The following is a 26687-nucleotide window of genomic DNA, read 5'->3' on the forward strand; positions in this document are numbered from 1 at the left end:
AAAGTGATTAGATCAGCACAATATGGCCCTCCACATGGGTAACCGAATCTACCCACAACTCACTATCTCCAACATACAGTACATTCCAACCCTCCAGCAATCCATTATCTCCTGAAGTGCACTCACAGCCCACCCCCCTACAGCCAGATATCTCCCATACAGACTACCGCACCCACCCTATACCCCCAATGCTTGAAATTAGAATGAGGCAGAGACCAGGCACCCAGCACACAAATTAAAGCCACATTCCTGCTGATTACAACATAATGAAACAAAATGTGATTGTAAGCAAATTCCCAATATACATTCGTTACACAGTTCTAATGGTTTTAAAAGTTACTTGATAATGTAATTGCTATAATGTACAGTATTTTATGGCCTTTTTCTGCACTGTTGGTTCTGTCCATTAAGGGAAAGCAGCAGGTTTGCATGTTTCTAAACAGGGCTGCTAATTAACTAGTTTCTGCTACATTGTTTCAAAAGTCAGTACCAGAAGAGCAGAGAACAGAAACCAGAATAATTTTCATTTGGCAAACTTTTATTTTTGGGTTTGCTTCCCCTTTAATGTTACTGCACATACATATCAAGCATGAATGATTTTGAGCTATTGTAACTATGTTACTGGGCTGTCAGAGACAGACATGAAGTCACTTGTTGGAATGCAGGCATGTTCTCCAACTGTCAGGCAAGTGACAGGTGCAATAAGAGCAACAAAGCACATCTGTGCAATGAGTCTCTATAGGTAACACACTCATCAACTTTCAAAAGTATGAATAAATATGATTTTTATTCATTTATCATTTGAAATCCTGGCAAGGAAGGAGGGACTAAAACATTGCTGTTACAAATTGTAAGGACTACATAACCCACAATGCATTGCCCTGTGACGTTCCTTTCCTTATTGACATCACATGTTCAGGGAATTGTGGGATTTGGAGGATGCAGGCTGAAGGCAGGCTGAGGACAGTCGACTGCTGTTACATTTTATTTGAGTCTCAAAAGTAGTCCGCCAGATCAGCATGAAAACATGGGGTCAGGTATATTTCAAAGATACTTGAAAATATGTTTCATTTTTAATAAACTTAAGTTGTGCTAGGGTGGAGTTTCCCTTTAAATATGAGAGAGTTCCCTTTACATGATAGGTGTTAGTGCCTACAGCTGCCATTGAAATGGTTTGAAATTATGGGGGCCAATAATAGGTGGGGAGAATGGTAACTATACCTGGCCACCAAGTCCATTGACCCACCAATCCCTACATAAAACCCTGTGCAAGTCTCCCCACGCCTCAGCTCACCTGGGAACATTGGGCTAATACCATTTTGACATCCGAGGCAGAGGCTTTGTCATAATGCCATTGCCATAATTATGGGAAAACTCTGTAGCGGTCCAACAACCAATAGAGGTAGGAAGGCAGTACACTGGTCCTGTGAATCTGCGGTTTCTAAGAGAGATATTAAAGGCATCTATCACAGCACAGATAAAAGTCATATACAAATGCATAAAAGAGAAAATATTTATGGGTCTTAAGAATAAATAGCAAAAATATTATATTTAGCATAGAAAAAGCATTAGTGACCCCCCAAGCTGGAACATAGTAGCATACTTATTATGGTTGCCTAAATACACACGCACATCCATCATGTTCTGCCTTATGGAATTCCTATATAGATTTTAAAGGGGAAGTTCATCTTGAAAGTCATCCAGTATGTTCTGCATAGACACCACTTAATATCCCATGGCAAAGGAAACGTTTAATTCCAATTTAAAGAAGCGGCTGCACTTTCCTTAACGTTCTGCTAGGAGCACATGATCCCATTATCCAAATTGGGAAATAAATCAATGCCATTTATTTGGGTAGATTTTTCTCGTAAAAAGATGAATAACCGGGATGCTAGCATTATTTTCCTCTTTTTATTTCTGTGATATCCACTAAAATGGTTTATTGAGCCTTGGCAGACAGATGGCGGCGAGCCTGAGGGTTTATTGTGAATACGTGGGAAATAAAAAAAAAACACAAAACAACTTCAATCACAAGCAGCAATAAAAAAAGGAATAAAAGGCACGTTTCCTAAATAAACTCTTAAATATGTAGTTTTTATCATTTTTAATTATTTTTCTGCAACTAAAGTGCACATTATCTCAGGCATGACAAATACAGGGGCTAATATATACCTTTAATATGAAATATTCAAAAAGTAAGATATATATAGCAACTAACACACTCTGCTGCCAATAGCCTCATGTATTATAGGGGATAATGTACCCCCCTACTATAAATGATAAGGATATTAGAAGTCACTGAGGGGTTCTGTGACCATATAAAGACACAAGGCTCAGGGAACTCTGAGTATCACTTGTATATTATAAGGGATATGTTACCCCTACTGTAAATTATAAGGATATTAGACGCTACATTTATGTGACCATATAAAGGCACAAGGCTGCAGACTGAGTTATACTAGAAACTCAGAGTATCACTCGCGTATTATAAGGGATAGTGCACCCCCTACTGTAAATTATAAGGAAATCAGAAGTCACATGGGTTAAAACTTCCCAGTGGCTGGGATGCCAAGGTGAATTTAGACTGGCAGCCGTCCCTGTAGCTGGCAAAAAACAATGTCTGACATGAAGGATGCTCACTGCCATCTATGTAGATCTGCAGGAAGAAGCCAGTTGCACAACATCAAGCTAATTTCTCAGCTCTCAGTTTACTGAAGTAGTAAGTACAGTAAATGTCAGCCCCGGAGGCAGTTTCCTCTCTAATGTGCACAATGCAACATCTGCTAAACCATAAATTTGACTCAAAGAGAAGTAGGACACGGAGTGATACACTGACTCCTAAGTGGCTTCTCTGCTGTGGATAAAAGGGAGTATAATACTCAGCACGGGAAGGACATGGGCTTCTCTGACATCATTACGGGCTGATGAGCCATTTCATTTTCTTTGCATAAACGAGCAAATTATACAGCAGTGATTGCTCTTGGAAAACATTTCCGGAACCTCAGAGACATTTAGCTGGACAAACGCACAAGAGGAGACAGCGGCGGCGAAACTGAGGAGCCAGTGTGTGCATGGAGCCCGGGAAGCGTTAAATCAGCCCAATGCTCTCTAGATACAAGTGAGCGACAGTCGGAGCTATTGTGCGCCCCGTGAATAGGGAGAGTGTTTGGCAAGAGACAGAGAGAAGGATCTAAGGAAGCAAAAGGAACCTTGTCAAAGCTTGGAGCTTCCGACGGCATTTATGCTCGCCCTTCCATAATGCCAGCTCTAGGCTTGTGCCCGCGGAGATGGCACTGCCCTCTCACAACGCAGCTTCATTTTTTTGCGGGATGGAAACCTGGCTACACATTTTAATCAGCTTTAAGGGTATAGAGGATGCTGCTTTATGAAGAAGCAGAGGAACCAAATAAAAAAAAAAACGAAGCTTGAATTAACTTTAATTGTGTATTTGTTCCTTTAAGGGTGTTAAAAAGACTCCCTGAGTCCTGTTCATAGATCAGTTAGTTCCAGTTCCTACTTAAAGGAGAATGCAAGTCAAAATTTAAAAAGCATACTGCCCAATAGTCCTCCTATTGTTTAGTAAAAATGCCACACTTTTGGCTCACCTAATCAAATATTTACTCGGCCACACTTACTTCACATTGTCTAGAACAGGCAGCCATCTCTAAAAAGGTATTCTCCCTTCCTTTCCCTCCTTGCTTCATACTGCACATGTGTTTCATTCCCTCCCCCCCTCTCCCCTCTGCCAGATCCGCTTCTGATTGGCTGGTGGGCATGTGTAGCTCAGAACAGGAGACAGGATCAAGTTACACACATGCTCAGAGAATAGGAAGGGTGCCGCTGGCACCTACAGGAAGGGGAGAGAGATTTCAGTGATGTCACTGTAGGCTTCACTCTGCTGTAGGCTGCCAGCACCATATTTCAGAGAAGCAAGCAGGGATCTGGGAATTTAGATATGCAGTAAGTACTTAAAAAGAATGCCTTTAGACTTACTTTTAAATTTATATTAACCTTTCCTAGTCCTTTAAGGGTTAAAGTAGCATCCAAGAACCTCCTTAATTTATGCCACTGTCCCACCCAAGAGTAACCTGTATACTGCAGGGTAGAGTCCTGTGCAGAACCAATTTTTGAAAACCGAACCCGACCCAAACCAGCAATCCACTTTTCTACCTGCTTGGACCCACTACTTGACCCAGCCTGCAACTGTCTTATCAACAACCCAATCCGCTGACCACCATTAAGCAGGAAGTGCTGTTGCTGCAAACCGGAAGTGCCAATCAGAAGTGGGTGGGGGAAGGAAACAAAAAGGTTAAAAATCGCTTAACGGAGTAAAATATAGATAATATAAAATAAGAAATATAGATAAGACCCACAACCAACCATTGCATCTGGAAATTCATAAACGATTCTGCCAAATACTAAACCGAATCTGAATCCTAATTTATATATGTACAATAGGATATGGAAGGGTAAAGAGCACAGTGAAAAGATTCCAACTTCGGTGTTTATGTGACAAAAAGTCGTGTGATTTTAAGAATTGGGATTCTATTCGGCCAGGAGCATGGATCTTGGCCGAATCCCGAACCGAATCCTAGATTTGGTGCATCCCTACTGCAAATCCTACCTGCAACCTACAGGGTACCCACTTTTCTTGCAGGTAACCCGTGGGTACCCAACCCGCTGAAAGACTGTATTTAAAGGTACATCATCAGTCTAAATGTGGCCATACACGTTCAGATTTCTTCGGACGAACGTTCGGATATCGGTTGTACGTTTAAATGCAATGACCCGAAACTAACATTCAGACTGAAATTGTAGGATAAAGCCCTAAAAATAACAAATCGGGGAATGTTCTTGACATGAAATTATTGGCAGACACCAATCGTAAGAAAGTGACGTCCTGGAAATGCATTGTAGGTCCCCCAAGGATATCGTCCAATACACAATACGTGCGCAGATTTTATAGTTATCCAACCACAATTTTCTAACCTGCCAAATTATTGCAGGAATTGCATTATTGCAGGAAAAAACAGCACAAAAAAATCCCCAAATCGTACAAAACTATGGTTTGTAATGCTGGATTGCCGAGATTCCCAGTTCCGCACCCTAGGCTGCTAGAGCATGCCCACTGCTGCCAATAGAACACAAGTGCTATGTGAGGTGAAAAGGAAAGTTATTGCTAGACAATGAAATGAAAGCATTAGGCACAATGAAAGCTCAGGCAAGACTGAAACTGCCAATGGCACTTCTATAAATGGTGGCCAAAACAAGAGCGTAAATATACTTTCATCTCTATATAAAAAGGAAAATAAAAGAAGGTACATGCCGCCCTCTAATCGCCAAGGTCTGATACAAATACATCTCTGGAGACAGAGGTGTTTGTTTATGAGACTCCTTGTACATGGGATTCCTATGACTACAGAGCCTGGAGCAACATCAAGAACCATAAATAAGAATAACAGTAACAATGGAACACGAGAGCAGCGGAGAGAGAGAGATTACACAAGCACAGAAACACGTGGAACTGGGTCACACACACACACACAACCCTGTGGGCGCGGATATCCAATCTTATCTCCTCCCCTCCCACCTATTCCTTATAATCCTGTAGCCCAGAGGATGCTTGGAAACTGAAGGCACTACCTGCCCTGTTGGCAGGTACACAGGCTGCTCTATGTTTACAGAACCAGATGTTAATCAGTCACAGCCAATCACAGAAAAAACAGGGGTATTGTTACCCTTTATTCATAAGTATTGAGCACGGCCGCACAATGGGATCACGCACACGTACTAGTCCAAATAACACACACTAAGCCAGCAGAGCCAGCAGGTACGTGCCAGAAAGAGGACACAGCAGCTCAGCATAGCCATGGCTGGCCTAGGTAACCCAGTATGCCATTTACTCAGAGCAGGCTTTAGTGGGGTGCAAGCACTGGCAGCCACTCAGGGCCCCAAAAAAGCAGTGGAAAAGTAAGCAAACAATCTTAACTTTGCCCCATAGATGTAACATAGTTGGGGCTGTCACTGTGGCACAGAAAGGCATCATGCCGTCCGGAGGAAAGGCAGTTTCTGTGGGACTGCAGAGCTCATTTATTAAAACGACAGGCGTATGTGCAAGAGCACCATGGGGCACAAAATCATGCACACTTGTGTCTGGTGCGTTGCTTTGTGGCTCTGCTGCACCTTGCATCTGCTGGGACTCCCTAACCTGTACAGTTAGTACCTTTATTGGCACACGTTACTAGGCGCTGCTAGTAACGCTATATTATATATACATACACACGCATACATATAAATATAATTATACATGTATGGGACTTTTTCCAGAATTTTTGGGACCTGAGGCTTTCTGGATAAGAGATCTTTCTGTAATTTGTATCTCCATGCCTTTAGTCTACTAAAAATCATTTTAACATAATTTAAACCTAATAGGGTTGTTTATTATCACAAAGAAAAAGGAAATCATCTAGCAAAAATTAGAATTGTTTGCTTACAGTGGAGTCCATGGGAGATGGTCTTCCCGTAATTCGGCGCCACACCAGTACACAACACACACACACGTACAAGTAAATGCAAAGAGTTGCGATCAGGGCGCAAGAAGTGCATAAGACAGAGGCAAGGGACTAATTATATAAAAACGAGCGCACTTTGTGCATGAAAAGTGAGTGAGGCCCATTGTGTACAGTAATGCAGGGTGAGCTCTCTGACGTGAAGGGAGTGGCCTAGAGTAATGCACATCAGTTTAATGAGGAATACCCTTGATTAGTAAATAGAATCAGGGTAATTACGGTACATATAGTGGCCCAGGGCATGAAGCCTCCGATTGTTTTCCTCAGCATATAATTATAGGCATAACTAACTTACAAAAATGACAAAAATGGTTTAAATAAGGGTACGAGAGTCAGATATTGGCTGGGGGCAACAAATCCCAAAGTCAGAAATATAGAACACCTATTTCCTAAATTCTGAATGAGCTCACAGCAGTAGAAACTCTAATTAAACCTGCAGGGCATAAAAGTTACAGATATTAAGATACATTAATATGTAACCTTCTTTGTCTTTCCTCCCCTCCCCTGCGCTCTCTCCTCCCCTCCCCTGCGCTCTCTCCTCCCCTCCCCTGCGCTCTCTCCTCCCCTCCCCTGTGCTCTCTCCTCCCCTCCCCTGCATTCTCTCCTCTCCCCCCTCCCCTCCCCTGCATTCTCTCTTCTCCTCCCCTCAGCTGCATTCTCTCCTCCCCTCCCCTGCATTCTCTCCTCCTCTCCCCTCCCCTGCATTCTCTCCTCCCCTCCCCTCCCCTCCCCTGCATTCTCTCCTCCCCACCCCTCCCCTCCCCTGCATTCTCTCCTCCTCTCCCCTCCCCTCCCCTGCATTCTCTCCTCCCCTCCCCTGCATTCTCTCCTCCCCTCCCCTGCATTCTCTCCTCCCCTCCCCTCCCCTGCATTCTCTCCTCCCCTCCCCTGCATTCTCTCCTCCCCTCCCCTGCATTCTCTCCTCCCCTCCCCTCCCCTGCATTCTCTCCTCCCCTCCCCTGCCCTCTCCCCTCCTTTCCTGCCCTCTCCCCTTCATCCCGGAACTCTCTTCTTATTCTCTCCCCCCCTACCTTACACTCCCATAATCCCATTCACTCTCCTCTCCCATTTTCCCTGCACTCTTTCCCTACATTCTCCCCCTTCTCATGCCCGACACCCGCCATCACATTCCCGCTCAACCACTATCTACCATAATCTGATTTACTTAAACATTACTGAATTAAACAAATGCAAACCCGTATGGAAAGGGAGACCCTCCTAAACTATTCATGTGCTGCCCCTACACCCACCAGGTGTGTAGCATCAAGGCCTTTGGGGGGGCAGAAAAAAAAACCCACATTTCATTAATGACAGAATGAAACCACACACACCGACAGTCTGTTTTACATCAAGTAGAACTCTGCAGGGGACATACACTATTCAGCAGAACTTACAATAGGGGCACTACAAGCAGCAAATGCTCAAGAAACTTACCACTATACATTTTAAAAATGGTCTATAAAATGACAGCTGTGGGTGCACTTGCTTACTTGTCAGCAGACTAATACTAAAACACGCCAGTCAGCATTTTCTGAGCAATGGCAATTTGGCTTGCATTGTGGTACCTCCCCACAACCAGAAAATCTCCATCAGCAGTTATGAAAAACCCAAGCTTATATTATATATTAAGCCAGTTACTGGTTATGGCCAAGGCAGAGCAAACTGCTGATTAGGGTACCATAGGGATACACACTGAGTTGTCTGGGTTGTCAGACACCACTGTAAACAGCAACAAAAATTATCCAAATGCCCCCCTACTGCTTTCAATGTAAATTCCTAGTATTTAAACATATAGGTACAAGCTACCATATTGTATGCAATACCTATAATATTAAAAGGCCACTAGATACCATACAACAATGGCAGCATATTCCCCTGTACTTAGCACAATTCAGTAGGAACAGCCCCCTAAGCTTGCTCATAGCCTGTACAGAGAGATACCATAAAACTATGGCAGCATAGGTATTCCCCTGTACTAAGCACAATTCAGCAGGAACAGCCCCCTAAGCTTGCTCATAGCCTGTACAGAGAAATACCATAAAACTATGGCAGCATAGGTATTCCCCTGTACTAAGCACAATTCAGCAGGAACAGCCCCCTAAGTTTGCTCATAGCCTGTACAGAGTGATAACATAAAACTATGGCAGCATAGGTATTCCCCTGTACTAAGCACAATTCTGTGGGAACAGCCCCCTAAGTTTGCTCATAGCCTGTACAGAGAGATATCATAACACTATGGCAGCATAGGTATTCCCCTGTACTAAGCACAATTCAGCAGGAACAGCCCCCTAAGCTTGCTCATAGCCTGTACAGAGAAATACCATAAAACTATGGCAGCATAGGTATTCCCCTGTACTAAGCATAATTCAGCAGGAACAGCCCCCTAAATTTGCTCAAAGCCTGTACAGAGAGATACCATAACGCTATGGCAGCATAGGGATTCCCCTGTAGAAAGCAGGAAGAGCCGTATTTAGTTTTGCACATATGTAAACGTGGTTGCCAATGACATTTTTAAAATTATATGTTCTTTTATTTAAGGGGCATTTCCTGGGGGAGTTTTTAGTTTACCTAGGAAAACCAGAGCTGTCAACAAGCTGTCCCTTTTTTGGGGGAATATTTTGCCCACACCATGTTAACACTCAAATATTGGCCAGTTAATGTGTATTTCCACTTCCGTAACAAGATATACATTTCTAAGCACATCCAGATCCAAACATGTACAAAACAAAAAATAGGATACACAGTGAGAAATATAAGATACAAACATATTCCTTCACACAACTCATTAGGAAAGCCCCATGCCCAATGTGCCAAATACAATGTTCCACAACCTATATTTATAAAAGCAGAAATCCCACTAAATTCTAAACTTCACACCACTTTTTTTTTGCAAAAATCCATGCATCAGCACAAATGTGGTATATGGAACTGCATCTTTCACAGGCTCTTGGGCACAAAGACAAAATTCCTTAATATAAAGGCTATGAAACTTTTCAGTGATTCATACCAGAATCACATCTAGAGGTCACAATATGTAAAGACTGCATTTCAGTATACATGGCTGACCTTCTGGCCCCTTAAGACAATTACCGTCCATGGATTGTGTGAAACAAAAGCCCCAAACAGTAAGTTAATCCCACAAAATCTTATAAAAGAGACACATTTACCCATTCCAAAAAGTATACCAAACTAGACATCTTTGCTACAGTTTGTGGTCACTACATAATTTTTTTTTTTACTTAGGAAAGAAATAAAGCTTCTAGAACCCTACATTGTAACTTGGAGATTTGTATTTTTTATTCCTGAGATTTATCACTTGCAATCAAATAACCCCCACAATGTCACAAATACTTGGATAGCAGAGATCTCTTGAATAAAATATTATGTACTGGCAGGGTGCCAAAGACATGCAATTTCTATAGACCCCAAAATATAAAATTCTTCTGATGTCCCACCCGCTTTTGGGTTCCAACACAAAATATCATAAATGTTGTTGAACTTTCCCAAGGCCCTTAGCTAGCTTGACCCAGCACTGCTGCATTTAGACCCAATACATACAAGCCCGGACAGAATTTTTTTTTTTTTTTAAACTTTTAACACAGTTAAGGCTGATGCCAGACGTGGCGTAAGGGCTGATATTTTCGGCAAGCGGAAAAACGCTTGGCGAAAATACAGCCCTACGCCTGCTACTTGTGCCTGCACCCGAATGAATGAGATACGCTCGGGTGCAGGCACATGTAGCCGATATACGCATGAAAATGCGAGACTTTGCATTATATCGTGTTTTCATGCGTATATCGGCTACATGTGCCTGCACCCGAGCGTATTCCAGACTGCTCTGTTCTGGAACCTTTAACATCAGGGAAATCTTCTTGCATTCCTGCAAGCTTCAGTTCTGTTGAAATCAGCTGTGCTCTGACCAATGTTGTGTATCAGTGCGAGGCATTCCTGAATCTCTGCCTCAGTACCCACTGCATCTCACTGCATATAAAGTGCCTGGGGTGCTAGTACCCACTGCATATAATGTGCCTGGGGTGCTAGAATCCACTGCATCTCACTGCATATAAAGTGCCTGGGGTGCTAGTACCCACTGCATCTCACTGCATATAAAGTACCTGGGGTGCTAGTATCCACTGCATATAAAGTGCTAGTATCCACTGCAAATAAAGTGCCTGGGGTGCTAGTACCCACTGCATATAATATGCCTGAGGTGCTAGTACCCACTGCATATAATATGCCTGAGGTGCTAGTACCCACTGCATCTCACTGCATATAAAGTGCCTGGGGTGCTAGTATCCACTGCATATAATGTGCCTGGGGTGCCAGTACCCACTGCATCTCTCTGCATATAAATTTGCTGGTTTTATCAAGATAGACTGCATTTCAGTGTACATAATGTGCCTGGGGTGTCGGTGCACTCCTACCCGCACTTTTGCACATTATCCATGGAAGTCAGTGGGAACTGCAAGAGGTAGTTGGGAGGTTTATTTTTGTACCAGCAGCGAATCCACTTTAGGTCAGTCTATGTATGGCCCATCTTTAGCCTCCCCAAACAAAAGTCACCCTCCGCTTATAGGTGCTGTAAAGAGGCAGGTGTCCTGGGTTATGGGCATTTCTGTGACAGCTAGGAAAACATCTGGCATGCCACTGGGCAAACAGTTCCCTTAAGACTACTCTAGGTGGCATTAAAAGCAAACTAAGGATTTGCCCCCGCCCTCCCGATCCCCCCTGTAAACTCTAGCAAAAGAGAACATCCTGCCTCGTCCGTCTGCTTAACTAATCCCTTCATTTATTTAACTCTGTGACATCATTTCTTGGCACAAGAGGGAGAAGCAGGCTTTCTGATATGGCAGGTGTCGGCGCTGGCAACCAACCAGGGATGAAGCTGTTCTCTGTCCCCTTCAGGAAAACCCATCTGAAGCCAGGATTTAATATATGTTCCCACAGACTGCTAAATTATATATCTTTCATTAAAGCTTGGCCGGTCCCGCAAGTCTGCCCGAGAAGCATGTCGGCATCCAGCAGCTGAGAGGACAACTTGGGTATGCTCAAGACCAAATCACCTTCTTTTGCTTGACTATATCTCATCAGGAGGACAAGTGCTTTTATACCTCTAGGACACTGACCCAGTTTCTGCTTCACCAGAGTTATCTCTGTAGTCTGGAGATAAAAACTACAAGTTAGAATATTAAATGCTATTTAGCACTCAATCTATGGCAGTGCTGACCAAGGCTTTCTGTGCTGTGGCCCAGTTCTTGGCTATTTTAGGGTGCTGGATTTTAAACCATGATGTCATATAAAGAAATTTTGATTATCCGGGGGGCCATAAACATCTTTTGGAGAGCCATGACCCACTCAGCTGGTCTCCAATTGCACTGCCCATCTATGGCACAATATCTCTTTTAGATACAAGATATAATGACTACTTTGTATTCCTTAATTTTATAGATCCAGTGTGAGTTTCTAACTTGCAGGGGAAGGTTGTGTAAACAATACACAGTTACACATAAGTATCACTCATGTATTATAAGGAATAATGTACCTCTACTGTAAATTATAAAGATGTTGGAAGTCACTGAGGAGTTCTGTGACCACGTAAAAGCTTTTACACAGGTCATGGGAATCATTAGGGTCGGACTGGGGGGTGCAGGGCCCACCAGGGCTCCGGTGGGGGCCCCCACCGGCCGTGTCCCCTGACCCCCCCCCCCCACCCAAAGTCCTCCCCGTGCGAGCATAAATGTAACGCGTCAGGAGAGGAACAGTCGGGCAGGGGGAACGCCGGCAAGGGTCGGACTGGGCCGTTGGGGCCCACCGGGATTTTTTCCGGTGTCCCGGCGGCCCAGTCCGACCCTGGGAATCATACATGACTTCTAATATTCTTATATCTTATAACAGGGACTTTATTATTCATTTTCATACATAGGTTTCATTAAGTCAAGGCACATGACATCACTAAGCACTGACATCATTACACATCATTTATAAGGATAGAATTTACAGGATATTTACAGCTCATATATTACAGTTCTATAAATAGTTGTTCCCAAATATGTTCCCATACCCAGATCTGCCAGTTGCTGTGCGGTTATCCACAAAACATGATCAACAAGCGATGCTTAAATAAATAGACTGATTATTAACTGCATGGGCGCTGCGCTGATTAAACCGTGAGCCCGTGAATAAGTGATCTAGAACAGAAATGAAATGAGCGCGCTCCATTAATTTTTCACTTCGGTTAAAGGTTCTGCAATATTAGTGCTGCTGGCGTGGAATTAATCAGCGCAGGAAACTATATTACTTTGCCCGCACCACACAGGTTTACTGACAGCACAGTGCAGTGGGTCTTATTATGCTTGGGGCCGCGACAGAAAAGGAATCATAAGATGAATTCAATGATGAAATATGAAGGTACGAAGCAGCGAGTACTGAAATAACCAGAACACAAAAGCAGAAGAGACCAAGGACTCGCTGTCCTTTCCATATAGTACTATGAAAAGTAAAGGGATACTAAATGCAGAGAGCAAGTCTTTATAGCACCTTTACGACAACAGCAGATGCAAGTGATCATGGCCTGACCTGTGAGGGCACACACTTCCCATCACCTCAAAACAACTGAGGGGTTCAAAAACAGGGGCTGCGGTTTGGTCGCCAGTGATATAAATCATAATGCTAGAAATACATTAATATAACAAGTGGAACTTCACCCATGTGTTCAGACTAGTTATGCTGATCTGATCATTTGGCCCCTGGTCCAGCATTTGGATTTTATTGTGGAACTATGCAGAGCCATCAGAAGAGGACGACTATCAATAAGACTATTTGGTTTTGGATTTTTAAAACTGCCTGATAGATTGACAGTTAATGGTTGCCACCTGGCCGGTATTTGACTGGCCCAGTCGGTAAATCACCAGCTAGGGCTGGCAGCGGTATTTCAGATTTACCAGCAATGTACTTACCAGTAAATTTGTAAATTCTTTATACCCCTCCCTTCCTTCCCTGACCCTCTGGCAATCACCCTTTTTAACTATGGGCTCACCTCTTCTCTACCTATAAGCTGCTTATTTGTTCTGGTGTCAGCAGTTTGTATTGGCCTATGTATGGCCACCTTTACTGTGAACATCTCACCCTCTGCTGGCCATCTTGACCGACCAACTTTTTGTACCTACACATGGGGTATATTTATCAAGCTGTGTAAAAAGTGGAGTGAAGCATTACCGGTGATGTTGCCCAGGGCAACCAATCAACAATTAGTTTTCAACCAAAGCAAAGCATCGGATTGGCTGCTATGAGCAAGATCACTGGTAATGTTTTACTCCACTTTTTACACAGCATGATAAATATACCCCCAGTGTTGTATCGGCCCCAAGGCAGTGTCCTATGCAGAACACTTAAAGACAGTGGCGACCAATAGGTGCACACTCCAGCCTGGAGATGTCCAATCAGCAGGACCCTCCAGGACCCTCACCTACGACTCCCAGCATGCCCTTGCAGTCCTTGGTTTCATACTGGTGGGGGGCAGTAGCTAAATAGGAGCTAGACCATAATTGTCCCTGGCTAAGATCTATCCACGATGGAGAAAATTACACACATTTAGCAGTCTTTTTTTGCTCATTTTCATTTTTTTTTTTTTTTTACAAGCTACAAAATCCAGTGACATTATAAAAGCCAGAACTCCCACAGCGTATGGGGTTTGTGCATTTAAATGAGCAGCCAGAGAGGCAGGAATGAATAGAGCCTTATTAGACATGTACAGAAGCTGCGTTAAGGCTCTGCGGTGGGCCTACCTTGTGCAGGATGACCAGGGCTGATTTGCTTCTTCTCTACAAATCCCTCCATGCACAGCGCCGCTCCTGAAAGCCACAAAGAAAGCAACAAAAAAAAAGTCAGAGAAATGTGAATTTCCAGAACATTGCCCCCCACCCTCTCCTCCCAGCTCTCTACACCTGTTTTAAATAATTTCATCAGAAAACAATGGGTCTCATTTAATGTGCAATTTCGGCACACCGCTGAGGCTCTGCATTCCTATAGCTATTTCTAGGCCTTGTTCTACCCAGGAAACTTCTGGAAATGGAAACCTGCGAAACGGGATAATACGATGGAGAGTTAAAAGCAGGTTTTTTTAGTATTACATTTTGATGATCTGAATGGATCAGAGAACAGATATCAATGTGAACAAGTGCGTGTTAACTTGAAGCTGAACTGGCTTCCGAACCAAAATAGAGTGAGTCCACACAACGCCAGATTTGTTTGTCAATTTAAACTCACATATGGAGCAGTGAGGAGAGGTCCCCGTTGCTCCGTACGTGTGCTAAATTTCGGTGTGGCTTGGGCGGCATGCCCCCAAATTTGTGCCGCCCTAGGCCCAGGCCTTTGTGGCAAACTGAATGAGCCAAAAAGCAAGATTGCCCTAAATATAATGGTATGAGTTCTGAACCAGTTCTGAACCAAAATTTGTTAAAGAGCTCCAAACAATACAGAAACCCCTAACATCACTGTAATCTGTTCCTTCAAAAAAAGTATGAATAAATACCATTTTTATTTGATTTTATATGGTGAAATCCAGCTGCAAAACAGTTTTTCTCTTTCTGCATCCTGCAAAATTCTGGTGGGGAGGAAGGACTAAAACAATGATGTTACAAATTGTGTGTTTATTCCAATGTAACAAATTGGCTTCATCTCTGCTTGTATCTGCTTCATTGTGCAGGTATTTATTTTAACTATGTGGACAATGTAAAAGGTGCCGGCCCCTTTTACTTCTAAACTATATTTTTATATTATAAGATATCAGGGTGAATTATGTTATTAAACTGATAAGCTTAAGATGCCCCATAAACATATCAGGTTGCCATAAACAGGCCATGATGGGCCGAAGTGGGATGATCCTTAGGGCCATCAATTGGATCATCCAGTGGGGCCTACAGAGACTTGTTGGACAATGACTGCATCCGTGAGCTGACGTGTTCTTAATCTGATGGGATTTCCAGACTGGCCAGATATCTGTCAGGCAGGCCCATAGTAGTGATGTGCAAGTTGAACTACAACCCAAGGATTTACCCTTAGAGCAGGAGGATTAGGGTTAAAAATTGGGCGACCATTGCATGTTTGGGTTGGGTGCGGGTCAGACTTGGGAAGTACACTCCTCCTCTTCTCCTGACGTTCCTGTCTGAAAACTTAATGCGCACATAGAAGTAGTGCACGGAGCATAAAGACGCGGGTATAGTTTGGGCGCGGGTCGTACACTGGCATCATTTTGCAGGTTAGTCAGGTGAGGGTTAGGGCTTTGCAGGTTAGGGATGGGTTGAGATTTTCCTCACCCGCACATCACTAGTCCATGGAGCTTCACTCTAATATGGCGTCAGGAACTGACCTACAAGCTGAAGCCCTCCACAGAAAGGTCACATGGCTGGACAAACTCTTGTGCAAAGCAAATATAGTTTCTCTGCTGATAAACATGTAATATATCTGCTTTACCCTACAACTGATCCAGTTTTAAGTTGCTAAGTGAGGTCCTACACCTGCCACTCATTTTAGATAAGCTTTGCCGTCACCCCCCTAAATATGAGAGGTGCTCGGATATTTTTCTGTCACAAAATTATACTTAAGGCAGGAAAGGCTTTAACTAGACTTTGTTCATAAGTCAGCGAGCTGTCACCAAGAGGCTTATGTAAGATTACCTTTAATTTTGGCAATCTGTGATATTCGTCGGCGAGGGATATCATTTGAGACTTTGTCTAAACTAAAGAATGTCAGATAGAAAATATTACTCTAGCTTGTCCTCAAGAGCTCTCTTAGCAAGTCCCTACCTTCAAGAGATTTAACATGTTCCAGCCCACCATAGGTGGGTAACCATAAGGTTACAGGCAACTGGTATTGGTCTGAGAGCATGCCATGCAAAAGCTGATGCCTATGGTGCATTCTAGTAAGCTAGTATTGGTCTTCAAAGTTTCCTTATGATTTAAGCTGGCCATACACGCACCAATATTATTGTACAAAAAGAGGTTTCGTACGATATTCAGTGTGTATGGAGAATGGACAAGGTGACCGATATCGCTAAAGCCTTGGATATCGGTCATCATGTTGATCGGGTGGGACAGAAAATTTTGATTGGGCACCATTGAAGGCGCCCAAGCAAAGGCAAGTGTTTACAGCTGAATCATCAGATAGGGGTAGAATTCCTATTGTTTCTACCTCCATATCCAACGATTCAGCTCTGAACATTAGTGAATCGTAATTGTAAGGTGTATGGCCACCTTAAGTATGGAAAACTAGCACAAGGTAAGATGACTGATTAAATGAACTTAGTGGTAGGGCTTTGAGAAGAGGTTCCAAACTGTGGGTCTAGTTCTAGGTGAAGGGTTTAGATGGGAGGCCCAAACTGCTGGCCAGTCAGTAGTGATTGCTGTACAGATGAGGGGGATATGCTATCCAGAAAGCTCCAAATTATGGGAAGGCCATCTCCAATAGGGCTCATTTTAATTAAATTATTTACATTTTTAAAAAAGGATAAAATGTTGTACTTGATCGTAACGAAGATATAATTAATCCTTATTGGAGGCAAAACAATCCTATTAGGTTAGAGTTGCCAAACGAGTGGATCGTCTCCCGATATGCCCACCCACAGTGGGTTATATCAGGCTAATTCGATTGTTTGGTTCATTACAACGGCGGGCATAGGTGCCATCGGATCAAGGACCACATCAACAAGCAGATGTGGCCCCTGATCAGTCAGAAAATTAAACCTGCCTGATCGAGATCTGCCCAATTTTAGGCCAGGTATCGGTTGGGTAGGCCTGTTGGGGGTGCAGATAAGCTGCCGAATCGATCTGACATCTGCCTGTGTATGGCCACCTAAAAGGAGAAGGAAAGGTAAGAACGAAGTAAGCTTTATCAGAAAGGTCTATGTAAATACAGCCATAAGCACTCACAGAAACGCTGCACTGAGTCCTCTATCAAAAGAAACACAGGATATCTTGTCTCTTTTTGTAAACATGTTGTTTGGGTGTCTGACCGAATGGGCAGCTCTCCCCTCTCCTGCTCCCCCCTCCCAAAAGAATACTAAGAACTCCCTCCCCCCACCCTTAGGAATGCTAACAGCTATAACAGCTAGAGACTGCAGGAAGGAAACTATTTAAAATGGCAGCTGCTGTCCTAAGCAAAGGAAGAAATCTTCTAGGGCTCTTTACTCAGGTATGGCAATGCTTTCTGCTGAATAAATATAGTGTTTGCACTAATGTGGCAAATCTATTGGCAGTAAAATGCCAAAATGACTTTCCTTCTCCTTTAACGCGTACATGATTATTTTTTTTTAGCAGACTAAGTATGGAGATCCAAATTACGGAGAGACCCCTTTATCCAGAAAACCCTGGGTCCCAAGCACAGATCCCATATCTATCCTTGGTATCAGGGGTTCGTCTAGGAAAAACTCAGCTATGGTGAGACTTGGTACCAACATTTATTTTCCATCCTAAAAATTGTTAAAAGAATTGAAAAAAAACATCTATACCCTTGTTATAAGGCACGGGCGGGCCATTGACAGTTTGGTAACAAACCGCAACCTGTGGCCTGAAGTTTTCAGTGTCTCTAATACAGGAAAGAGCACTCATTAGGTGGTTACTCCCATGTTATTATTTGACAGGACAGGTTAATATACTGTAAGGAGTTTAAATCCTAACTGTGTGAAAGGTTCTGCAGCTGCACTAATGCAATGCAAAGCCTACGGCTATCTTCAAACATCCTATCATTCACTTACATTACACTGTAGAACTGCACCTCCATTGGTCTTTGTACACTTATGGGTTGTTTCTGCTGATTTGGGCTCTGGCACAGTTTTATGGTTCCCCTCTGTACAGGCAATGAGTAAAAATGTAAGGACTAGATACTGTGGCACCGTATTATGGTACCTTTATGTACCGGCTACAAGCAAAGATACAGTGTTGTTCCAGTTGTGGAGTCTATATTTCCATTTCCCATCATGTTCACTGATCTCACTACTATAACATTATTCCAGTGGTCCCAAACTGTGGGGCTGCCCCCCTAAGGAAGCCCAGAGAATTGACTGGGGGTGCCCAGACCAAAGGACAGTTAAGGTGGCCATACATTTATGGAACTATAGCAGGGTGACTGTTACCCCAATGTTTCTATATATCTGTAACCTTGTTATGGGCTAAGGGGGCCCAGCCTGAAGGCCAGTTAGGGGGGGGATTTGGGGTGAGTGCTTATTTGTGCCCTGGGTACCCCTAGAACTATAGCAGGGTGACTGTTACACCAATGTTTCTATATATCTGTAACCTTGTTATGGGCTAAGGGGGCCCAGCCTGAAGGCCAGTTATGGGGAGATTTGGGGTGAGTGCTTATTTGTGCCCTGGGTACCCCTGGAACTATAGCAGGGTGACTGTTACCCCAATGTTTCTATATATCTGTAACCTTGTTATGGGCTAAGGGGGCCCAGCCTGAAGGCCAGTTAGGGGGGGGATTTGGGGTGAGTGCTTATTTGTGCCCTGGGTACCCCTGGAACTATAGCAGGGTGACTGTTACCCCAATGTTTCTATATATCTGTAACCTTGTTATGGGCTAAGGGGGCCCAGCCTGAAGGCCAGTTAGGGGGAGATTTGGGGTGAGTGCTTATTTGTGCCCTGGGTACCCCTGATACTATAGCAGGGTGACTGTTACCCCAATGTTTCTATATATCTGTAACCTTGTTATGGGCTAAGGGGGCCCAGCCTGAAGGCCAGTTAGGGGGAGATTTAGGGTGAGTGCTTATTTGTGCCCTGGGTACCCCTGGAACTATAGCAGGGTGACTGTTACCCCAATGTTTCTATATATCTGTAACCTTGTTATGGGCTAAGGGGGCCCAGCCTGAAGGCCAGTTAGGGGGGGGATTTGGGGTGAGTGCTTATTTGTGCCCTGGGTACCCCTGGAACTATAGCAGGGTGACTGTTACCCCAATGTTTCTATATATCTGTAACCTTGTTATGGGCTAAGGGGGCCCAGCCTGAAGGCCAGTTAGGGGGGAATTTGGGGTGAGGGCTTATTTGTGCCCTGGGTACCTCTGGAACTATAGCAGGGTGACTGTTACCCCAATGTTTCTATATATCTGTAACCTTGTTATGGGCTAAGGGGGCCCAGCCTGAAGGCCAGTTAGGGGGGAATTTGGGGTGAGGGCTTATTTGTGCCCTGGGTACCTCTGGAACTATAGCAGGGTGACTGTTACCCCAATGTTTCTATATATCTGTAACCGTGTCATGAGCTAAGGGGGCCCAGCCAGAAGGCCAGTTGGGGGGGGATTTAGGGTGAGTGCTTATTTGAGCCCTGGGTACCCCTGGAACTATAGCAGGGTGATGATTACCCCAGTGTCTGGGGGCAATTAACCTATTAATATCATTAGACTATTAATACTTCTGTTAGACAAACAAAGAAGTAATAAAAAAAAACCAGCACATAGTTCCCCTTTAATTGTACAGTGTGTCAGTGCAAAAAGATATAACTGCATGCTTATCAGACAATATGGCATAAACACAGGACTTGCCCCCTAACACTAATGTAGACCACACACCAGTTCATAAGACTTTCTTTGTTTCTGTGTGGCTAACAACCCACCCAACGCACGTTTTATGCTTTTTTAATGACTGGTAGATTATTTCCGTACACATTCAGAAGGCAATTTCCACATTCCATCTGCAAAGGTTACCTGGCACCCTCAGCAATATAGTCTGGCAGTGAGGCAAAGGCAACACACTGGAAAGACATTACACGTCTATAAAAGACAGCTTTAGACTGAACGTTATAAGGCTCCATCTGTGTGACGGAACCATCCCCATCAGCACCAGCAAAGTCTCAACTGATGTGTATTTATAAACGCAACACTTGCATGGACAATCCAATCTGGGTCTATGCAACGTTGACGGCGCAGATGGAACCTGGCAATGGAAGAGGCTGCAGGCGGCCGGCAGGAGACAAAGGCATCAGTTCTATGCTTAATCTCTTTATGGAGGAGGCAGAGAACCGATAAATGGCAGCGCATTCCAAGATACAGAACTGAAGGGCAGGATGCGGGGAAGCAATCTCGCCTCCCTCTACGCATGCCCTGCCAAATCGCTGACTTAATGTTAAAACAAAGTCTGGATCAGCAAATATTTTGACAGGAACAAGACGGTTAGTGAAGGAGAGGTCTTATAAGTACATCCAACCTGTCCAAGTCCTTGGCTTGTTGAGAAATGTTGGCCAGTAGTCAGTGGTTGATACATATAACGCACTGCGCTGCATGCACGGCTCAGGGATAGGCACCCTCCCGCAAAGTCTAGATAAACTGGGACTGATTATTCCATCAACACTATTAAGAAATAATTTACAAACTAAAGCTGCATGAATTCCAGTCCTGCATGGGTCTACTTCAGTAGACCAGCAGTCTGACCCAGACCTGCAGCAAGCTAAAGACCACCTACTGATGGTGGCAGTAGCTCCAGGGCTCCCTAGCATAAATAGTTGTGTGCCATTCATCAGAAGAGGCGGGATGGACATATTGGTCACCATGAGAAGTGCAGGCAGGCCCGGACTGGCAATCTGGGGATGCTGGCAAATCCCAGAAGGGCAGTTGTAAGATGCCATAGACCAGTGTTCCATGAGCAACTTGTTGCTCACCAACCCCTTGGATGTTGCTCCCAGGGGCCTCAAAGTAGGTCTTCATTTTTGAATTTCTGGCTTGGAGGCAAGTTTTGGTTGCATAAAAACCAGTGTAAAGCCAAACAGAGCCTTCTGTAGGCTGCCAGTCCCCATAGAGGCTACCAAATAGCAAATTATAGCTCTCATTTGCACACTGAGGAACTTTTTCCATGCTTGTGTTGCTCTCCAACACTTTTTCCATTTGAATGTGGCTCACGGGTATAAAAGGTTGGGGATCCCTGCCATAGACAGTCACTATTGATTGGACCTCTGCGCACTTGGAATGCCAGGGCCTATTCTAAATTCCAGTTTGGGCCTGAGTGCAGGAGTATGTTTGCATGTGAGAACCTTAACAAATTGCATTAATAGGCACTCTTCATTGACTCCATTTTTGAGCATCCACACTTGAAGGCGAGTTTGTAAATGACCCTAAAAAGTTGTAGGAGGAGAGTAGCTTGCCAAAACCTTCTCTGTGCTCATGGAAGCATGACTGCGCAGTCCTTAGCACTACTACTCCAGGCAGGGCACTATCTGCAAGGAGTCTGTATGTTCTCCCCTTGTCTGAGTGGGTAGCCTCCAGGTTAATTGGCTCCTGAACTGTCCTAGTGTGTCAATGTGACCTTAGACTGTAAGCTCCACTGCCACTATATTAATAAAGAGGAAGAAAGTGTGGGGGCTGCTGTCTATGCTTAATGGGCTCACTCATCTACCTTGGGCGCTGCAGAGGAAAGAACAAAACAGACAAACTGGTTTAACAAGGATAGCTGGCTCTTCCTTTCCTCTACTCTCCACTTTCATTCAGACAGTACAATATTAAAGGGAAAGTTTACCACCCTATGAAAAGCAGGCTACGATTACAAATAAAGTTGTGTTTGTACGTGAAATCAATGTGATTACATGTTTCAGTAAATGTTGGAAACCTACCAGTCACTCTAGTGCTCACATAGGTATAGATCATATGGAAACGTTGCCACTCTCTCTTTAAGATTCTAGCGGTATTTATAGCAGAGTGCCACCTGCAAGCCATGGTAGCGGTAAGTAGATACATATTATTGGTCTGCTTAATGTAGCTGCCCCAAACAGCAACTGTACCTTATTCTCTGCAGTTCTTCTCTGCTCAGTGTGGCTTTCTGCCTCCAACACTTCAGCAGTCTCTTCCGTGTTCTCCTGTCAAGCTTGCAACCCTCTCGCTAGCAGCGCCTTCTCCGGTACAATCCATGCCCAGGTGGTCACATGTGCAGAATGAGCGACGCTTTGGCCGAGCAAAAACAAACCGAATATTCCATGACGGGGCAATGTTGTCCAATAAACACACAACGCGCTGCGGAATAAACGAGCGGACGCTCAGCGAAATGTGAGCTGCTGCATTTTTTCTCTTGCCTATGAAAACAATGAGATTGCTGCGGATGTTTCTGACTTTAAGAATAAAGAAACCAGAGATGCGGGTTCTACTCGTTCAAGGCTTAACTGCTTCACTGCCAGATCCGATAACCTATTGCCCCAGGCTGGCAGTTCATTGTTACAGAACACCTTGTCAGTTTTAATCTTCTGTTCTGAAAGAGGGATCTTTATAGTGATTTGAAAAACACCAGATGTTTAATAAATCTGTTTACCAAATTGAACTCTCTCAAACTATAAAACCTATTTAATTGATGAATGCTCCCTTGACCCATGTTTACTGTAAACAAACCCATTTGCCCTTTCTGCCAGCAGGAGAACAAATCAACAAGGCAATGCAGTCCTTTGCTCAACCATTCAGACTTCTTACCTTCCTGATAGATAACTGGATGATTGTTGGTATCAGTCAGGCAAGTTGTCCAAAAGGCCCCATATTCCAATAAATGTCAATGGTCTGAAGCAGTGATGTGTGGGTCACAAAATCTATAGCCCACACCATTCTAACCCACCCAAGATCATGAACCTTTAAAATTTCCCTTAACCCTTTTTCTGCATTTAATACCAGCCTTTAGGGTGGGGTGAGTGGGCAGGACGGAGGCTGGCCCCTATATAAAAGGGGTTGATCTTCTGTGAAGATAGTCAGGGAACTGAGGGTTTATAGGTAGGGTTGCTACCCATACAAATTTACCGGCAGATATACTGCCAATACATATGTAAAATTTGTAATACCAGCACTGGCCCTAGCTGCAAATCGCCAGGGGGCTGCCAATGACATTACCAAGGAAGAGGGCTCACAAAAAAAAAAAAAGACAAACGCTACAGACAAGGAAAGGCACAGGGTTTGAAGACAGCAAGTCTAGCAATATAGCTGCCTAGAACTGCCCCCCAAACCCACAACAACCACCTAGTTTTCTGCCCCCAACCTTTCCAACCCTCTGTTATCAGATATACCCACGCATGACTTCTCTGGAGGGCCAATCAGAAATTCTGCCAGAAAAAATTGCAATATACAACTGCTGGGCAGCTTGACGGAGGACTTTGCAACAGAAAAATAAAGTCCCAAAAAAGAAAAAGTTTGCAAAGTTTAGGTGCATTAATAAGCTCCTGTTGACCAGTTTTGTCTTCCAAACGGGGAATCCTTAACCTCGAGAACTAGTTCCCACTCTATTAAAAGTGGGTCACCTTTAAAGTAATGGAGTCTTATACTACAACTGAATGCAGCAATACAATAATCAGACACTAACATTTTTCTTAGGTCACAAACAAAGGCAACAGTTTTTTAGACATAACATACAGCCAACCTCCAATTTTATAACTGAGGGAAGCAGAAAAGAATGCACTGAAATACATTAGAACATGAATGTACAGTAAAAAAACAAAAAGAAATGTAAAATTGGTAGTTGTTTGTATCCACTTGGATGCCCAACCATTGGTCAGGGCTCCTTAGCTGACAAGAAGGTTACAGATATAAGAAAATATTACAATGACAGACATTCAGCCAAAGTTCCAAGAATATCTAAGGCAGTAAATACATTTTCATCCAGGGCCTTCGGGTGTATTTAGTTTTTAATTTAATTTATTTAGTTTTGTATTTAGTTTTTTTTTTTTAATACTGATTTTACCCAAATCGCATCCTTAATGACCACTAAGCTGGGCTTTCACAATTAGAAGAAGAATTAATACTCATTCTACCCAAATCTCACCTAAAATGACCATCAAGCTGGGTCTCCCAGTGTATCTAGAAGAGTTATTTCTCAATCTAACCACTGTAACTCCCGCTGCTCAAAGCTCACCAAGAGGGCAGCACCTTACTTTGGAAAACCACTGCCTTAGGAAAAGGAAACCCTGAAAACCACAGGCAGATATGCTAGCACTCTATTAACACAATACACAGAAAACGGTTTTTTAGACCTAGCAATCTATTAAAATTAAAAAAAAAAAAAGAAAATAAGGAACAATAAATGGGGAAAGCCATCTCTCTGTTACACCAGCATATCAGGTAAGTGACAGATAAATAGCAGATGAATGCGAGAGGTCAGGGTAGGTTATTCATTTCTGACCGTCAGCCTCTGGAGCAACGAGAATTCTCTGACATTATGACAGCCGATGGTGAATGGCTGCTCTTTCTCAGTATAGCAATGGATGATAATTACCACTTGCCTTTGGGAAGCACGACCTGTTCCACCACACGCAGTCTCATACAAAGAAGACACACAATGTGCCGTGTAACAATTGCACACGGTTTGAAATTGAAACGCTTCCACTGGATTTCAGATAGCCGGGGGCCAGCCCCGTCAGTATGGCGCATGATAGAAAGGTGCAGTATCAGACACTATAATAAAACAACTTATATTGGCAGCTGATATGTCAGCGACAATGAATTGTCCTAAATGAGGAGGTGGCAAAAACATTCAAATACAGACTGACTTAACACATCATAACCAACTACAGCAGTTACTAAGACCAGGAAAATATAATCTGTAATATCACATTAAAGGGAAACTCTGGCTTCTGAACCAAAATTTGTTAAAGAGCCCCACACAACACAAAAACCCCTAATATACCCATCACTGGAATCTGTACCTTCAAAAAGTATGAATAAATACCATCTTTATATGCTGAAATCCAGCTGCAAAACAGTTCTGCTCTTTCTGCATCATATGAAATCCTGGCAAGAGAGGAGGGGCTAAAACACTACTGTTACAAATTGTAACAACCGCTCCACAGCCACAGCCACTCGCGAGTCTTTTTCGTCGATTTCCCGAAATTGCGCCGCCGCGTCTGCCATCCCACCGGCAACTTACATGTTCGCCGGTGGGATGGCAGGGGAATGCAACTCGGGGAGATTAGTCGCCCGCGAACAGGGAGTTTTGCCACGGGCGACTAATCTCCCCGTGTGCCAGAGCCCTTAGGTGGTGGCCCTGGGGTCCCAGATGGTAGACCTGATGAAGGCCAGTTATTAGCTAATCCCTAAACACTGTATAAGGGCTCTTCTCTATAAACCAATAGGGAAAGGATCCCTGTTTATATGTCCTTTTCAGCCTTAATCTGTGGAGTTCAGGGTGAGTCTGGCCAGGATTGCTTCCTGCATTTTCCGTATGTAGGGTACCATAGTGCCAGTGGGCATTGCTAGGACCTATGTACTAAATTCCCAAGCCCAGTTAAGTGCCGGTGACTTCAGCATCAAGAAAGCAAGATTTCTTTAAACACAGGCCAAGCTCTGTTAGAGTACTTTATCTAAGTGAGCAACCCCAGTATTCACCTAAAGTCTTTATTGTGCCGCCAAACCATATCAATTCACTGTTCCTTACTGCTGCTCCAAGGCGTTCCCACTGAGCCAACATCCTTTCATCAACTTTTCACTTACTGTCATTAAGTTAAATTATAATCAAGCTTTAATTTGCCCGCTGCAATGCCACGGCTGTACCACGGTGGTGAGATTGCCATGACTTTAGCTTTTTACTTAAGAATGGAGTTGGCAGCCCTCCTTAAAAGGTGATGATCTATGAAGTTCTGCTTAATTTCCTGCTGCCGTAATTTGGTTCTACATCTTTCAGATTCCTTAAAAATGACTCACGGAGCCCGCACAGAACAGAAAAATAGCTCACAATTTCAGGAGAAATACTAGCCCTCGTGCACAGAAGGAGCCATTTTGAACATAACCACTAAAAGAACATGAGTTGGCGCTATTAACAACAATGCAACCAGACAGTTGTGATCAATTGCACACAATGACATGCACTTAACATAGAGAACCCTGGAATTACCAGCAGCCGGGACCTTTTGTGTGTATAATTCCATTATAAGATGCCAATGGCGTTATGGCCACACCCTCAAGAAGTGCAATATGATGTTGGGGCACGTTGGGGGCACATAGAAAGGGCTTTCTTTCATACAGTATAGGGGCTGTGACAGACTTGTCGTGGGTGACTAATCTCCCCGCAATGCCATCCCACCGGTGAAAATGTAAATCGCCAGTGGGATGGCATACGCGGCACCGAAATCGCCGAAGTTTCCTCTCAAGGCAACTTCTGCAAATCTCGCCGCCGCGTATGCCATCCC

General features: G+C 43.8%; 1 protein-coding gene across 7 annotated transcripts in view; it reads right to left on the reverse strand.

The window, feature by feature from the left end:
* Positions 1–26687, reverse strand: part of tanc2 (tetratricopeptide repeat, ankyrin repeat and coiled-coil containing 2) — a 234334-nt gene that overhangs the window by 151475 nt on the left and 56172 nt on the right. For 4 of the 7 annotated variants that reach the window (XM_031894275.1, XM_031894272.1, XM_031894277.1 and 1 more), the window contains exon 2: positions 14354–14419. In XM_031894275.1, the coding sequence (XP_031750135.1) occupies positions 14354–14405 (52 nt within the window). In that variant the 5' untranslated portion in view covers positions 14406–14419. Of the gene's footprint in view, positions 1–1294; positions 1442–14353; positions 14420–22319; positions 22593–26687 lie in introns of those variants that run through there. The other 3 variants (XM_031894276.1, XM_031894273.1, XM_031894274.1) reach the window with 3 other exon arrangements.

The sequence above is a fragment of the Xenopus tropicalis genome, chromosome 10 (genome assembly GCF_000004195.4).
Source record: "Xenopus tropicalis strain Nigerian chromosome 10, UCB_Xtro_10.0, whole genome shotgun sequence".
In the NCBI taxonomy this organism is placed as follows: Eukaryota; Metazoa; Chordata; class Amphibia; order Anura; family Pipidae; genus Xenopus; species Xenopus tropicalis.